This window comes from Mercenaria mercenaria, chromosome 2, assembly GCF_021730395.1.
Source record: "Mercenaria mercenaria strain notata chromosome 2, MADL_Memer_1, whole genome shotgun sequence".
Classification (NCBI taxonomy): domain Eukaryota; kingdom Metazoa; phylum Mollusca; class Bivalvia; order Venerida; family Veneridae; genus Mercenaria; species Mercenaria mercenaria.
This window is the reverse complement of record NC_069362.1, coordinates 113,383,320-113,399,694: the sequence shown is the minus strand read 5'-3', so window position 1 is coordinate 113,399,694 and position 16,375 is coordinate 113,383,320. Positions and strand designations below refer to the sequence as shown.

General features: G+C 35.9%; 2 protein-coding genes across 2 annotated transcripts in view; both read right to left on the bottom strand.

Annotated features, from left to right (window-relative positions):
• The window catches only part of LOC123564941 (NAD-dependent protein deacetylase sirtuin-1-like), a 37,128-nt gene extending 33,308 nt beyond the window's left edge, over window positions 1–3,820 (bottom strand). The window contains exons 1-2 of the mRNA XM_053537595.1: window positions 3,673–3,820; window positions 2,510–2,657 (exon numbers count right to left, since the gene is read on the bottom strand). Coding sequence (XP_053393570.1) covers window positions 2,510–2,657; window positions 3,673–3,729 — 205 coding nt within the window. The 5' untranslated portion in view covers window positions 3,730–3,820. The remainder of the gene's footprint in view (window positions 1–2,509; window positions 2,658–3,672) is intronic.
• On the bottom strand, window positions 3,765–16,332 carry LOC128550044 (serine-aspartate repeat-containing protein C-like). Its single transcript, XM_053527925.1, has 4 exons — window positions 16,251–16,332; window positions 7,380–7,745; window positions 4,985–5,081; window positions 3,765–3,825 (listed from the first exon to the last, which is right to left on the bottom strand). The coding sequence occupies exons 1-4, from the start codon at window positions 16,318–16,320 to the stop codon at window positions 3,765–3,767; spliced, it is 594 nt and encodes a 197-aa protein (XP_053383900.1). The 5' UTR covers window positions 16,321–16,332.
• Window positions 16,333–16,375: the final 43 nt, after the last annotated feature.

Genomic DNA, 16,375 nt, shown 5'->3' with positions numbered 1-16,375 from the left:
CCTTTGAGCACTTCGTGCTCAGGTGAGCTAAAAAGTTACAATATAAGTTATTTATAGTAACAACTAAGGGAAGTTAACCTTAAAAAAAAAAAAAAAAAAAAATCCATAAAAATTTTTTAAGTCCACACAAAAATCTTTACCAGGTAGAGATTGGTCAAAATACACCTCAAAATTGGATGTAGAATGCATGTTGTACTACAGAAAAGTGGTCTCGATTTTTCCCTACGACTAGTAATGAAGAAGTTACAATATAAGCTATCTATAGTAACAACAAAGGGAAGTAATTCTAAAGAAAGGAACTGTGCATGACACTTCCTCTCATGATGGTGTATAATTGTGTCAAGTTACATCAAAATCCCTCCATGCATGAAGAAGAAATGCTTCGGACGAAGTCATTCTTGTATCTGACCTTTGGCCTCTAAGTGTGACCTTGACCTTAGACCCAGGGGACCGGGTTCTTGCGCATGACACTTCATCTCGTGGGGGTGAACATTTGTGTCAAGTTATATCAAAATCCCTCCATGCATGAAGAAGAAATGCTCCGGACCAACAAAGTTTTCACTGTTCTTGTAACGCTCATAGTTGACTTCATTATACAACCTCTATGCATGAAGAATGCTCGACAAGTTTTCATCTTGTATCCTTGACCTCTAAGTGTGACCTTGACCTTAGACCTAGGGACCTGGTTCTTGCGCATGACACTCCGTCTCATGATGGTGAACAACTGTGCCAAGTTTCATCAAAATCCCTCCATGCATGTAGAAGATATGCAATCATCGGACCACAGGTGCCCTGTTGGGACGCCACCACCGCCTGACCTGCATAAAAACGCCCACTGTACCCGCCCCCCGCAGGGGCGTTCCCATAATACGTCCCGTTTTTCAAACGGGTGTATAAAAAGAGGGCCCTAATATGTGAACAGATGATGGAAATAGAACAATTCTAAAATCTCAATATGAGCACTTCACATTCTGGTGAGCTTAAAAACAACTTAAAAGGGTCATAATGTCATAAAAATGAAAGCGAAAGTTATGAACCCTATGCCAATTAGTTGGTATTATCATAGTGAAGGTATGAATAAAGTTTCCTTCAGTTGTGATGAGAGTAGTTACTGAGATATGCGCTTAATGAGAACCCTTACCAAGGTATCTTGTACTGTTTACACACACTAATGACAGTGCTGGATATAACAAGTTTTTATAACATTTGTCGCAGCAGGATAAAGTGTAGGCAAAACTATATGAATCTGAGCAGTAGCTATCTATACATTTATGTGGCTATTTTACGTCAAAATTGACATCATTATGTGCTCTCACTAGTCCATGTGTCACAGAGCTTGACTTTTAACTCATAGGGCAACTTCAACTATATTTTTATTTGCCCTAACCCAATTTTTGGTTGCCCATATATAATATGGTTGTGATGAAATACTGCAATGATTTTCTGAGAAGTTATTCTTGGGATCTTTTATATATTTCACTTTCACAATGGGCAGCTGAGTATGATTTTTTGCCTGCCTGCACTCCAATTTTACCTGGCCTGGGCAAAAGGGCAGCCCTAGAAGTCGAGCCCGGTGTCAATCGTTGTTAATTGCAGAACAAACAATGCTTGACTTCCTTCTTTGTTTAACTCGCGCAACTTGAGTTCTAACATGTTAGAATGTCTAGTCGTTATCACAACCTACATTTGGTGTGGGGTTATTAAACTGGTAGTGTTATTAAACTCAGTATCTCTACAAAGTGCTATAATGTCGGCTGATAAAAACTCCTATCTTTTATGAATGTTCTATTTAAGACAAAAGAGCAATGACTTAAGTCCTAAAAGCTAATGCATCAAATGAAAAAATGACATCAAAACATGTGACTAAAATAATTAGTTACGATATCTGGTAATGATACTAACAGAACTTGCACCATTTACTCTTGGGTAGAACAATCACCAATTTTGTGTTAAACAGGTGTGAATTTCCCATAACAATATAGATCCTGTAATATGACAGTGGAAGGGAGACTATTTATAGTGTTTTACTATGGGAAGGTCCCCAAAGTTATCTGCACCACAGTGGTGGTCCAGTTCTTATATACTGAAGGAATAAGTAATGTGAATTCTGATCTTTCATGGAGTCAATTTTACCAACTTTTGGGGAACACTGAAATGGTTAAACTAATAAATGAAAAGCACTAGAATTTCTTCCATTAGAAATTTCAAAGTTTGTATAGTTACGTCTCTTCAAAGAAAGATATTAAACCTTCACCCTGCTAAATTTCTAAAATGGACTGGTCTATCATTCAATTTGGGCAATACTGTTTATCATTCTAAGGGGTGCTAACAGAAAACTTACTGTCTGACTTATTCAATAGCGAAAAGTGCAGACCATGATCAGCCTGCATGGATGTGCCGACTGATCTTGGTCTGCACTGGTCACAAAGGCAAAATCACTTGTTGCCAGCAGGTTTAAGTTTAAAGGACTGGTAAGAGAGTACTACAAAGAACACAAAAATCAGCTTACCATGGCACTGTATGACATTTTTGATCCCTGCAACTTGTTCTAATGTATCAATATTCTGTGTGTAGTTACGTAACAATTTCCCATGATCCTCTATCAACTTTATAAACTTGTGACTTCTGGACGGCTCAAACTGACCTGGATAAATCTCCTACAAAAAAATATGACAACAGTTTTGAAAATATTCTGATGATAAAGACAACACATCTTTATCAAGCAAACACAAATCTGATATCTAGAAACAGTTTATGATTATACATTTGGAAAATATCTGCTATACAGTCTCACAACATGCTAACAATGTAAACAAGGTCTCATATCATTTAAGAGAACAAGAGCTCGTAGAACACGAAATGCCCCCCCCCCCCCCCACCCCCTTGATGCATTCAGTAATTGCACAAGGAACAGAAATTATTTGGTCACTGTACACAAAAGTTCTACTGCTCTGGGTCAATGTGACCTTGACCTTTGACCTATTGACCTCAAAATCAATAGGGGTCATATGCTGGTCATGATCAACCTCCCTATTAAGTTTCGTGATCCTACGCTCAAGCGTTCTCAAGTTATGGTCAGGAAATGGTTTAACTGTTCCGGGTCAATGTGACCTTGACCGTTAAACTACTGACCTCAAAATTAATAGGGGTCATCTGTTTGTCATGACCATCCTCCTTTTCAACTTTCATGATCCTAGGCCCAAGCGTTCTTGAGTTATCACCTGGAAACCATCTGATTGTTCCGGGTCACTGTGACCTTGACCTTTGACCTACTGATCTCAAAATCAATAGAGGTCATCTGCTGGTCATAACCAACGTCCCTATCAACTTTCGTGATTCCAAGCCTTAAGCGTTCTTGAGTTATCATCCGGAAACCGTTTACCTGTTCCGGGTCACTGTGACCTTGACCTTTGACCTATTGATCTCAAAATCAATAGAGATCATTCTGCTAGTTATGACCAACCTCCCTATCAACTTTCATGATCCTATGCCCAAGAGTTCTTGAGTTATCATCTGGAAACAGATTGGTCTACATAACAACCGACAGACATCTGCAAAACAATATAACCCTCCTTAGCGATAATATTTGATAAAGACAATTTCTTATATTTTGCTAAGTAAAAATTCTGCACGACTTAAAAGAGACATTTTTAAAAAATAAATTGTCTAAACCTTTGCAAACTTGAAAAAAGGCCGCTGGTCCCTTCTAAAGTATCGTATATCAAACATGGCCTGAGGATCAGGAAGATCAGGGAAGTCAACAGCTAACCTAGCATATATACCATTCCTCGATCTGAAGTCTGGAATACCACACGACACTGACACCTGAAATATACCAGTCAATCGTTCATGAAATTCCCGAAAATATGTGCATGTCTCCTTCAAGTTCATGTTGTATACCAAAATTCATTTAATTTGGATGGAAACTGTAGAAGTTGAGCACACAAAAAAATGTGACAGACGAACAGACAGTTCAAATAATATATGCCTCCCTGGTCTTTGACACATAAAAGAACATAAGGGATTTTCACCTTTTAACATCACATTCATTTTGTACTGTCTAAGTGTGTTCTTTTACATAGAGAATAAATAATCTTAATATAAAAACTATATAACAGGAAATGAGAAAGACATTTTGCTTCTAAATCACAGAAAATCATTTTCTCAAACAACACATCTTCACAACAAGTATCATAGTAAAAAACAGCAGATATGGTTAACACATAATTTCAATAAACATTCTGAATGTCATTGTCAAAATATCTCTATGCAATGCATTATCTTCAACACCATCTTGCATGATTAATCTTATCATCATGACATTGCCACAATTAAACTTTGCAACTTTGAAAAGATGCTGAGTGTTTGAAAATTGCATGAAAATATTTAACTTTGGGAAAATTTTACGAATAATAGTTCCTGACCACAAAAATTTCTTATGGCTCTATCATGGACTGTATCTGGCCACCCTTCCACTGTAATGCTGCCGAACAATTAGACCTAAAATTCTAAAATGAAAATAAAAACTAAAGACAGCACTGTTACACCCAGTATTGAGCATTCTAATCACTACTGTTCCATTAGTTAAGTCAGAATATGGATATATAACAACCCCTGCTCCAAATACCATGATTTCCCAAACATTCTTAGTATTTGTATCCATCTCTAGATGTAATTCGGTATTTGTTTCCGGCGCGGCTCTAGTACCAGTTTACGACCATTTCCACAGTTAAAAGTCATCAACATCTGTATAATCCTTCCTATCAGTTATGATCTAGGCTAGAATTAGATCTGGATCAACCATCGTCACATAACACCTCTAACCCAAGACATCGGTCCTGTTTAAAAGACATTTCTGTTTGAAGTTTTCTAGATTCAAGCTTAAACAATTTTTTAAGCTATCTTTAAGCCAGGTACAAGACTTTGGGCGCAGCCCACTAACCTAGCCAAACCTCAATGGACTGATCTGATATAACAGCCTAACCTGAAATTCTCATTGTTCACATCTTTCAAACTTCCCAAATTGCTAGCACTTTTTTTCTTTGTTCTCAAATAACAGTTGAATACTGACTCAAAGGGCCCTAATATGCAAACAACAGGCTTACTAGAACTAAATGCGGCCAAGATAACAACAAAACTTGATGTCCTTCATCATTCCATTTTCAATTTTTAAGTCTGTTTACAAGAGCACTGACTATGCGGGTCTAGACTATCTGATTTTTATGTGAAATGAGAAAATATTTGTCCTACCATGATTTTCTAAGCTAAAATGCCATCATTCTTGCAAAAAAGCAGATAGAGTTATGTTCTTGAATGTACAATGTCACATTTGATGGTAGAAAACTGTTGCAATGTTATTTAAAGCATAGCTTTGATAGTTTTATGAGAGAATTGACTTAACATAATACTCAACATGAAAATGTTTTCTAAGTCAAAATGGCAATAATTTATTGCAAAAATCGGATGGATTACGATAATATGCTGCACAGTCATCTTTGATGGTGGAACAAGTGTTGCAAGTTTCAAAGCAAATTTAGCTTTGAAGTTTAAAAGAAAATTGACTAAACATAAAACCTTAACCAAGAAATCTGATTATTTTCTATAGTCAAAAGGGCAATAAATCTTCCCAAAAAGCAGATGAGTTTTTTTCTTTGTAACTGGTCAACTATATGTGACAGTGTTGCAATTTAAAGCATAAGTTTGATAGTTTAGGATAATAAGCTGACCTAAAACATAAAACTACAAGACAACTGATATTTCTAAGTCAAGGGGAATAATCTTGCAAAAGCAAGATGGAGTCAGTTCCTGCTGTACAGGGTCATACTTATGATGGTGAATAAGAATTTCCAAGTTTTCAAGCAATACCCTTTGACAGTTTGGCAGAAAAGTTGGACTTCCACAATAAACTAACCAGAATCTGATATTTTCTATACAAAGGCCATAAATCTGCAAAAGCAAGATGGAGTTATGTTCTTGCTTAACGGGTCACTTATTGGTGAGCAAGTATTCCAAGTTTCACAGCAAAGCTTTGATATTAGGAAAAGTGCCTAAACATAAACTTAACCAGGCAACGCCGACGCAGACGCCGACGCCGACGCCGACGCCGACAACCGCTCAAGTGATGACAATAACTCATCATTTTTTTTCAAAAAATCAGATGAGCTAAAAATGGCTATGTGACCTTGTACATTCTATAATTTTCAAGAAGTACTTCACTGACTGAAAATTGTTATCCTGATAGACAAATTTCAGCATTATATTGAATGATTCAAATACCTACACAAACTCATCTAGCAGTTACAAAAGTCTGACTTCAAGCTTCACACTCAGAACTTCTGTACATCAGGGTTCTAGCTAGGTCCAAATTTTTGGGAGAAGTCACTTCTCCCTCAAGCTGATTTAGGGAGAAGTGGGGAGACTTTAGGAAGAAGTGGGAAGACTTTTCCTGCTGCAATGTAGTTGAGTGATTCGAAAGGTGGCTGTAAGTTTCTTGTTTCTTGATAAAAAGTATTGATGTGACCATTCATTTTCTTAGTTACATCATTTCCCATACAGTGATTATTGTTTCATTAAAAAATTCTGAAAAAAGTCGTTTTCAAAATTCAAGCCGATTCTGTAAATGTAACCCGCCGAATTTTGGTAATATCTTGTATGAAGTGTTTATTATTAACACCGAGTCATTCACCGAGGAATGTCAGTATCTCACACAAAAAATAAAACTGAATTTTTAGTCTGAAAGTAAACTGTGCAATCTAGAAATACATATTCAAATAAATTCATCGATGGAAGTCAATTTAAACATAGTATATACACTACATGTCATTCTTTTGTCATTCTTTTATCATAGATAAAAAATAATTGTATACCAAATTCCAATTAATCGCATGGTTCTTTAAAAAATACTTTGCTTTTTGCACGCGAACATGTTGACAATTAAAAACGAAGAGTCAAAAACATAAACGCGACGCTAATTGGCTGAACTCAATCAACGAGGTGTATCGGATATTTTGATTCGCTTTCACACTTCTCGGGAAAATCTCGCAAGTACCTGAAGTAGGCGGAGCTTAAATTATGCTACCGGCGTGTGTTTGTGTATTCGGCACTTGTTATGACACCGTGCAAATTGTCAACAGTCCGGGTAGCACTAATTAGCGAGTGCGGAAATCAAAGAAAATCGGACGACTTGCATTTTGCTTTGAGGTTAGATTTGAGCTAAGTTTGAAGTTCTAGAGCGCCTATTTCGCTCAAGTCGCCCACTCGCGAGAGCCCTGTACATGCCCTTAATTACTTATTATATTGAAAAGTAATGTAAAATAATAATGTAACATAACCTTAAGATATCAAAGTATGTATGCTAGTGACAAAAGTGTAAAACCTACCTGCAGGTGCAGCTTTCCAGGAATCTTCTCCACTAAGGCTTGACATATCACTCAGAGCACTCACATCAGATTCTGCATCACTTAAGTCCATCTTACTTCTTCCTGCATCCCTGTCATCAATCATATCATCATCACTATCAGTATCCTTGACAGTGTCTGTGTTTTCTTTCAAATTATCCTTTCCAGTTTCTCCAGGTTTGTCATCTTCATTGTTACAGTCTTCATTACTTGTTTCTTCTTTTTCTTTAGTAACACCACTTTCGGTCACATCTGCAATGTCTTCTTTGCCTTGAGAAATGGCCTGAGAAGATTCTGCTTGTGGTAAGTCTGTGTTTTTCTGAATTTCAGCAACTTCTGGGTGATCACCTAAAACAGATCAAATATAACTAAACCTTTAAAATTTGACTTGTACAAAGTTTTCCTCGACATTCAAATTTTTGTGAGTTTAATGTTCACTTAAATATGTCAAATTTAGTGTACAGTTTTATTTATAATCCAATCGCCATTTTTACAATAATGTCTGCAGAGACATTTTCTCTCCGTTATATTGCTCTTCAAGAGAAAAACCAGGCTAAAATGACTTATTTTTATTGTTTCCATGTAGCTAGAGTGTCTGCGGAGGAGAAAAAAGATATATAATACATCTATATTTGTATAAGTTTCAGCAGTTCCACAGAACGTGTCGCATTTTTAGCCATTTTTCAGCGTTATGCTGTTGCACTGAAAAATTGGATAAACTGTGCTGAATTTTGTGGAAAGACTATGAAATGCTGAAGATGGTTTGTAACCTTTTTTACAACTTCAACAATATCGCTTTCAGGTATTTTTTATTTCAATCAAATCGGATAAAAACTGTCAAAGATACAGCAATTTCTGCAAAACAATACTCCGTTATGCTATATTTTCTAAAAACAAACTGTGTTAATTTAAAATAGGTGAAAAAATATTTATAAAATGGCATAAAATATTAAACATAATTAGATATTTGCTTAAGTATTTGTTTTCTATAATAAAGTATGGAATTGCAGCCCAAAAATGATATTGCTAAAATAACATTTCTTGTACTTTAAGGGGTACTTGAATCAGAAGATTTGTAGTGTCCGCAACGCAGTAGATACAGGAAATGAAAGTGATCCAAATGAACAGCGAGTTATGATTACAAATGCTGTTGTGATGCAACATTATTTGTGCCAAATTATTTTGCATGCTATGCCAACAATAATTTTTCCATATTGGATTTGCTGACTGTAGTGTCCGCAACGTTTTGTAGTGTCCGCAAACACTTATTATTTTTAAGAAACCAATTTTATCAGCTCAAAATTCTGTGTTTTAAATGTCCATATCGTTCTGTAAGACAACGGAATTATATAATTAAACCTAAAGTGCCAACAAAAATAAAAATGAAACAGGGCTATAACATAAAATGTGCTAAGAAGCCTTGCAGCTTTTGTCGAGAAGAATATTAAATACGTATATTAGTTTGTATTACTTAGGGTCCAAGATGAAACCATGAGTAGTGTTTTCAAACTAGTTTTATTAGTATTGACAATTGAAGATACAGCTGAACAGCATTTTAACTTGCAAAAGATTTCGTAGTGTCCGCAACGTTTTGTAGTGTCCGCAACAGACCTAATATACTTAAATCTATCCTGCTTTTCTGATTTTTGACATTTTTTTTCAATCAAATGACATGAGTATACATATTTAATACTGGCCTTTGCTGGATTATACCATAAATTCAAAGTCCTCATAAGGCAAGTTATTTGCAAAAAAAAGGAACTAAACTTTATGAATATTCAAAGAAGTTTTAAATAGCTCGTTACAACAAAAATGACACAAATTATTGAAGAAACTAATGCAGATATTGACTTGAAACTTCACATGTGTCTTCGGGGTTATAAAACTAGTTGATAGCAGCAAGTTTCATAACTCTGACCTTCATTTTGGCCAAATTATGCCCCCTTTTGGACTTAGAAAATTCTGGTTAAAGTTTTGCGTGCAAGTATATACAGCTAATACTAAAAGGCATATAGATTTGAAACTTATTTTTTCTTTTTCTAGATCAATTACCAACTTCACTGGGTCAAGTCCCATAACTCTGACATGTATTTTGAGCAAATTATGCCCCCTTTTTGACATAGAAAATTCTGGTTTTTTACATGAAAGTTACTATCTCCAAAACTAATGCAGATATCGACTTGAAACTTCCCACGTGTCTTTGGGGTTATAAAACTAGTTGATAGCAGCAAGTCCCATAACTCTGACCTTCATTTCTGCCAAATTATGCCCCCTTTTAGACTTAGAAAATCCTGGTTAAAGTTTTGCGGTATCCAACCCTAGACATGTATATAATATAGGCTAACATAGAAGAAACCTTTAACTTTGTACTTGTACCATTACGTTACACATGCACACTTGAAGCGATCACAAAAGCTCACCCTGTCAGTACGTGACAGGTGAGCTAAAAATATAATGAATTATTTTATCATATTAAAGGGAGGTAATAAATAACAAATGACATGCATGACATTTATATGGTACTAAAGAAACATTTTTTAAAATTACACACCATAACAAGAGGGTCATGATGACCCTATATCGCTCACTTGTTAAACTTGGCTTTGGAATCATCAAGATAAACATCCTGACCAAGTTTCATGAAGATGATCCATAAATGTGGTCTCTCCTTTGATTTGAGTGGTTGACCTAGTTTTTGACCCAACATGACCCAGTTTCGAACCTGGCCTAGGAATCATCAAGATAAAAATTCCGACCAAGTTTCATAAAGATAGGGTCATAAATATGGCCTCTAGGGTGTTAACAAGCTTTTCTTTTGATCTAACCTTGTGATCTAGTTTTTCACCCAACATGACCCAGTTTCTAACTTGGCCTAGAGATCATCAAGATAAACATTCTGTGTAAGTCTGTATCAAACCAAAGCATAAATGAAACCACTATAATTATGGCTTAAAGGGCCAAAATAGAAAATTTTGCCCCTTTCAGGTGCGGTAACTCTAAGAACCCATGATAAAATCTAGCCGGTTTTCGAAAGGAACCAAGATCTTATTGAAGCAATGTTAAAGAAGTTTTGAACAAACCAACATTATCCTCCAAGAGCACAAACAGGAGAAATTATTTTGTGTTTTAGTACTGATAAAATGTAGTCACTGAAAGCTAGACAGAACTGAAGTGTTGTCAAACTATTGACAGATGCAGATATTTATAAACTGACTTGAAGTTCTATTCTGTTAGTTTGTTACTGTTAATTTCTTATTACAAACAAGTTAACTGTCCGTCCGTTGGTTCGTTCGTTCGTCACAACGTTAACTTTTTGCATGAAGGCACTTTACTCGCGAACCACTGCACCCAGGACCTTCAAACTTCACATGCTGATAGTACTTATTGAGTATACTACCCCTACTGACTTTGGGGTCACCAGGTCAAAGGTCAAGGTCACAGGGGCCAACGTTAACTTTTTGCATGAAGGGCTTCTACTCGCGAACCACTGCACCCAGGACCTTCAAACTTCATGTGCTGATAGTACTTATTGAGTGCACCACCCTTACTGACCTTGAGGTCACCAGGTCAAAGGTCAAGGTCACAGGGGCCAACGTTAACTTTTTGCATGAAGGCACTTTACTCGCTGACCACTGCAACCAGGACCTTCAAACTTCACATGCTGATAGTACTTTATGAGTACACCAACCTTACTAACTTCGGGATCACAAGGTCAAAGGTCAAGGTCACAGGGGCCAACGTTAACTTTTTGCATGAAGGCCTTCTACTCGCGAACCACTGCACCCAGGACCTTCAAACTTCACCTGCTGATAGTACTTATTGAGTGCACCACCCTTACTGACCTTGAGGTCACCAGGTCAAAGGTCAAGGTCACAGGGGCCAACGTTAACTTTTTGCATGAAGGCATTTTACTCGCGGACCACTGCAACCAGGACCTTGAAACTTCACATGCTGATAGTACTAATTGAGTACATCAATCCTACTGATTTTGGGGTCACCTGGTCAAAGGTCAAGGTCACAGGGGCCAACGTTAACTTTTTGCATGAAGGCACTTTACTCGCGAACCACTGCACCCAGGACCTTCAAACTTCACATGCTGATAGTACTTTATGAGTACACCAACCCTACTGATTCTGGGGTCACCTGGTCAAAGGTCAAGGTCACAGGGGCCAACGTTAACTTTTTGCATGAAGGCACTTTACTCGCGAACCACTGCACCCAGGACCTTCAAACTTCACATGCTGATAGTACTTATTGAGTACACCAATCCTACTGATTTTGGGATCACCAGGTCAAAGGTAAGGTCACAGGGGCCAACATTAACTTTTTGCATGAAGGCCTTTTACTCGCGAACCACTGCACCCAGGACCTTCAAACTTTACATGCTGATAGTACTTTATGAGTACACCACCCCTACTGACTTTGGGGTCACCAGGTCAAAGGTCAAGGTTACCAGGTCAAAGGTCAAGGTGCTGCGGGGGCATTTGTCACCATTAGTGACAGCTCTTGTTTCTTATTGCTATACAGCCATGTATTTTCAGCTTGGGAATAATGAACAGTTTCGGACAGAGAATGTTCCACAATTTGTTTATTTTGAAAGAAGTTGTGATACAATTGTCATAACTGAAATATTTTACTTTTACTTTTGTTATTATTGAGAGAATCTAAATGTTATTATTCAGAGAATTTATATGTTTCTACAGAATTACTATACATATATATACTTCTTTTGGTCTTTATAAAATCTGATTTCCATTGGAAACTCTTTTGGAGAGGACACATTTCAAGTAATTATGTAAAGATTTGGTTACCATACATGCTACACAACATTTCTATTTCAGTAAAGTAAGTCTGTTTACCTTCCATTATTAAAATTTAGTAAAGTAAATTCTCAAAAAAGGGATTGTTCCAGGCATTGAAAGCTAACACCCACTAACACAAGCTTTAGCTGTATTCTATTTACACTGTTCAAACAATTCAATATAAAACAAAGCAATTTAGGATTTAAACATGTAATTAATACTTGAATATCTTTTAAAACGTTCTTGTTTAGATTTTTATATTCCGGCTTGGCAGGAAAGCACACTAATTATTATGTGTAGTGTCCGCAACGTTTTTTTAAATGCCAAGTTGGAATTTGTTTTAAAGTTACAGTTTGTTCTATCTATAAAAGTCCTTCTTAAACAAATATTCTAATGTCCATGCATCAAATATAGCAAAGATAAACACCGCTGTTTGGAAACACTGCTGTTTGGAAGATATCACAAATTTTTGGCCTGTTTACCTTACAAAATATTTTTGCCAACATACTGATCGGTAAACTTATCATAAACATGGCTAATTTTTCATACAGAAGCTTACTATTTAACTTTCAGTGAACAATGTTATTCAATTATCTCATTGACAGTGACATTAAACCATGGAATTACTTTTGAATTCAATAATGCAATTATGTAGTGTCCGCAACGTTTTTATACCTTTTCGTATTCTATTTATACGGCATTGCATTTCAAACTCACGTTAAAATAAATGGCTCTTTTTGATGAAGTATGTATCAAAGTTTAAGTGTATGAAATAACATTTAATAATACTTGCTGGACTATATTTTAGAGAAAACTATCTATTAATGTATTTTTAACACAAAATTTGGCAGTCATTCAGTGGTTAGTTAATAAGTCGTTTTTCGAAATAAAAGTTCATGAAGGACAGAAATATTGTTTTTTTCTTTTACCAAATGCAAGGACTAGCTTAGAAATAATGGTAATATTATGTTAAACATGTCTATTTTTGACCAGATGATATGAGTATAACATAAATGTATGTAGTGTCCACAACGCACAATACCAGCAGTTGCTTTAAATTTCATAACTCAAGAACGGCATGTCATTAAAGGTTAAAAAATTACCATCTGATGCAGGAATAGCAAGAGAAAAAGTCTACCAAATCCCAAACTGATTGGCAAAAGTTGATTTTTTTACACCAAGTGCAACATGCCTGCAGACATTATTGTAAAAATGGCGAATGGAAATGCAGAATTTCTCTTTTTTTTGTTCTAAACTTCATTGGATGACTTACATAAAAAACTTCAAAATTCTAAAATCGACTGAATTCATAGAACTGATTTTCAAATAGTCATAGAACGTACTTAAACTCTGAACCGATTTTAAAGTAATTGTTCATGGTATTGAGTAATGTAAACCTTAGCAGTTTTAATGCACCTGCGTGAGGTTATAGAAGGTCAAAATATGAATATTTTAATGAACTTAGGCTCGAGTTGAGGTCACAAAAGGTCAAAGTATGAGTATATTTTGTAAGCAAAATTTATGTTAAGTACATTTCATAAACATGATTGTAAGGAATTTCTGGGTATAAGTAACAACTTTAAATATCGTGATCCCAGGGGGTTTCTTCACCAGAGGGGATGGGGCCCATGCCTGTGATTTGGGGAAAAAATAGCTTGGTATTTGGACAAAGGGGAATAAAAACCCCCGATGTAAAGTCAATTTTTGGGGAAACTGCATGATTTAAAAGAAATTTTCTGAGGGGAAGGGCCTATTAACAGCTCCTATTATAGATGGGGAAAAAAAATGCCGATTTATCCCTTCTTTATACTACATAATAGTCCAACTAATTTTACACGATCCTAGGAAATATTGAGATATTTTTTTCATATGGGCAATATCCCCACTCGTGTCAAACACTCGAAAGACCAAAATAGTTGAAGCAATTTCCGACGAAATTTTCATCGCTGCCGACGCTTTACATGCTACAGGTTTAAATGTCAATTATTTCACGAATTGGCCATAAATTCAAATAAACTTACATGTATTAAAAGAGGATTTAATTCCTCATTGATTTATGTAAAAATTATCAAATAATGTCCAAAATTACGAATTTTCTGGTGATTTAAACCTATGTATGTACTGTACACGATTAACGTTTACCGTGTAAACATGCCTATATGCGTAAGCGATAAAACCAATAACTTTACATGACTGTGTACTGTGATTCATCCTCCATTATTTTAGTCCTTCAAAGTTTTGACATTTAGATTGCCATTCACAAATATATTATAACAACCTGAACACATCAAATTATTTTGACTAACAGACAGGTATGATAAAATCAGTCAAATTAGTTGGACTACAATATAACTATATCATCAGATTGAAAAAAAAAAAGAAACACTTTTTTTTCACCTTCAACTGTAATAAATAAATATTATTTGCCACATGCCCAAAATTTGGAAACAAATCACTTGAAAGGTAAACATAAATTATTTCCGACCAATGGCTCCGACTTCCAAGAGCAAAAAAGTAAAATAGTTTTGTTAATAAACAATAAAAATGAATTGTAAAATTGGAGCACTTTTAGAATCTGTCCGTAGGTAAAATCTGCATAATTTGCAATATCCAGTACCTGTATGGTTTAAATAAAGGTAAGGCTTTTTTAGTTTGTATATTTCATAATTGGGGGGCTGCTGCCCCCCACACCCCCCGCATTTTCTAAACCTGGCGAGGAAAATATATCCATGCTACTATCCCAGACTCACCAGTTTCGACGCACATAACAAGCAACATAGCCGCGCTTTTTCATTCAGTAACATACGTGACTCTATTAGATGTTGCATGTGCACCAACCTTCTATGCATTGAATCATACCAATAACATCTTATTCTAAACAACTGACTGCCAGAAATCAAAAGGTAAACAACAACTAGTGTGGTCGGCCATACTTATTTCTAACACACCTATTTCGACGCATCTTACATGATACTTGTTACGAAGCTTTTGATTGGCTTAAATATTTGTGCAATCACTGTAAGTAATGTGCTACACCATAACTGTCATGAATGCTGCAATAAAACTTGACACAAAAGCAGATGCAAGTAGATAATCAATATTAAGGCCAAATGATATAAATAAATCTGAAAACATTCTAACATTCATGGACATAAGGGGCTAAGAACATAAATAATCACTCTGATTTTTTATACACCCTGTCTGATGTTTTTTCTTTCATTTTTCTGGACTGCAATGTTTACAGAGGAATTTGGCACATTTTGTTTTATACAAAACTTTAGATGAACCCAGTGTTCGCAGCCTACTTGACAAGAGAGAAAAAAATGAAGTGTGTAGTAATGATCGCATTGATATATAATGCGTACACCTTCCAAAACAGTGCATAAAATTGTGCGACTACATATGTCACATGGCAGTGATGTGACCTTGATAGCACCAAAGTCGGCTGCAGACGTACAACAAAATTTCCAGTAACTTTTTTAATCTTAGCTTCCACTGGGACGTTTTTAAAATGGATGAAATTTTGCATTAGTAGAAACATTAAAAATTATGTATAGGTTAAATGTAAGTTGATAAATATCTTCAAATCCTGAACTTTCCAACTTTTTTATCGGTAAAAGTAACCATGATGTTTTCTGTCATTACACCGAGTACTACGTCATCGGAAACCCCAAGTTAATCGAGAACGAGGTCAAAACAAAAATGGCGTCGAAATAGGTGTGCGTAAAATTACGTGGTGCGACGATATATCGATAAATAAAAGAATGCCCAAATAACGAGAATAGCTACGGACAGATTCTAAAGTCTAGCCGTAAAATTTATTGAAAACTTTATGGACTGGGCCAACAACACACTTCTGTGCTGCATCTTCAAATTAAAATGACCAATTTTATTTAAAATCTCAGTTCAATAAGGGACGTAACTCTTTCTACTTTCGGTTACAATTCAGGAAGTCAGTGTACTGTGGAAATTAAGACCATTTTTCACTGAACAACGTGTGGCAGTCATGTGAAGCACACGATCATGCATATCTTTGCTGCGTGTCACATACCGTTTTGACCAGGACTATGGTCAGTCTTAATTTTTTTCCGCGGGTTCGTTTCGGTTTCACTGTCCGCCATTTTGACGCGACTCTTTGCGCATACATCTGGCGCAGGGGAAGGAAAATTATCTAGA

What these genes read in the sequence shown, in the direction of transcription:
- LOC128550044 (XM_053527925.1), bottom strand. Translation starts at nt 16,320, where the DNA reads ATGGCGGACAGTGAAACCGAAACGAACCCGCGGAAAAAAATTAAGACT. An exon ending in CCATAGTCCTGGTCAAAACG is followed by an intron (nt 7,746 to 16,250) that starts GTATGTGACACG and finishes GATCTGTTTTAG; the next exon opens with GTGATCACCCAGAAGTTGCT. An exon ending in CTGGAAAGCTGCACCTGCAG is followed by an intron (nt 5,082 to 7,379) that starts GTAGGTTTTACA and finishes TTTGCATATTAG; the next exon opens with GGCCCTTTGAGTCAGTATTC.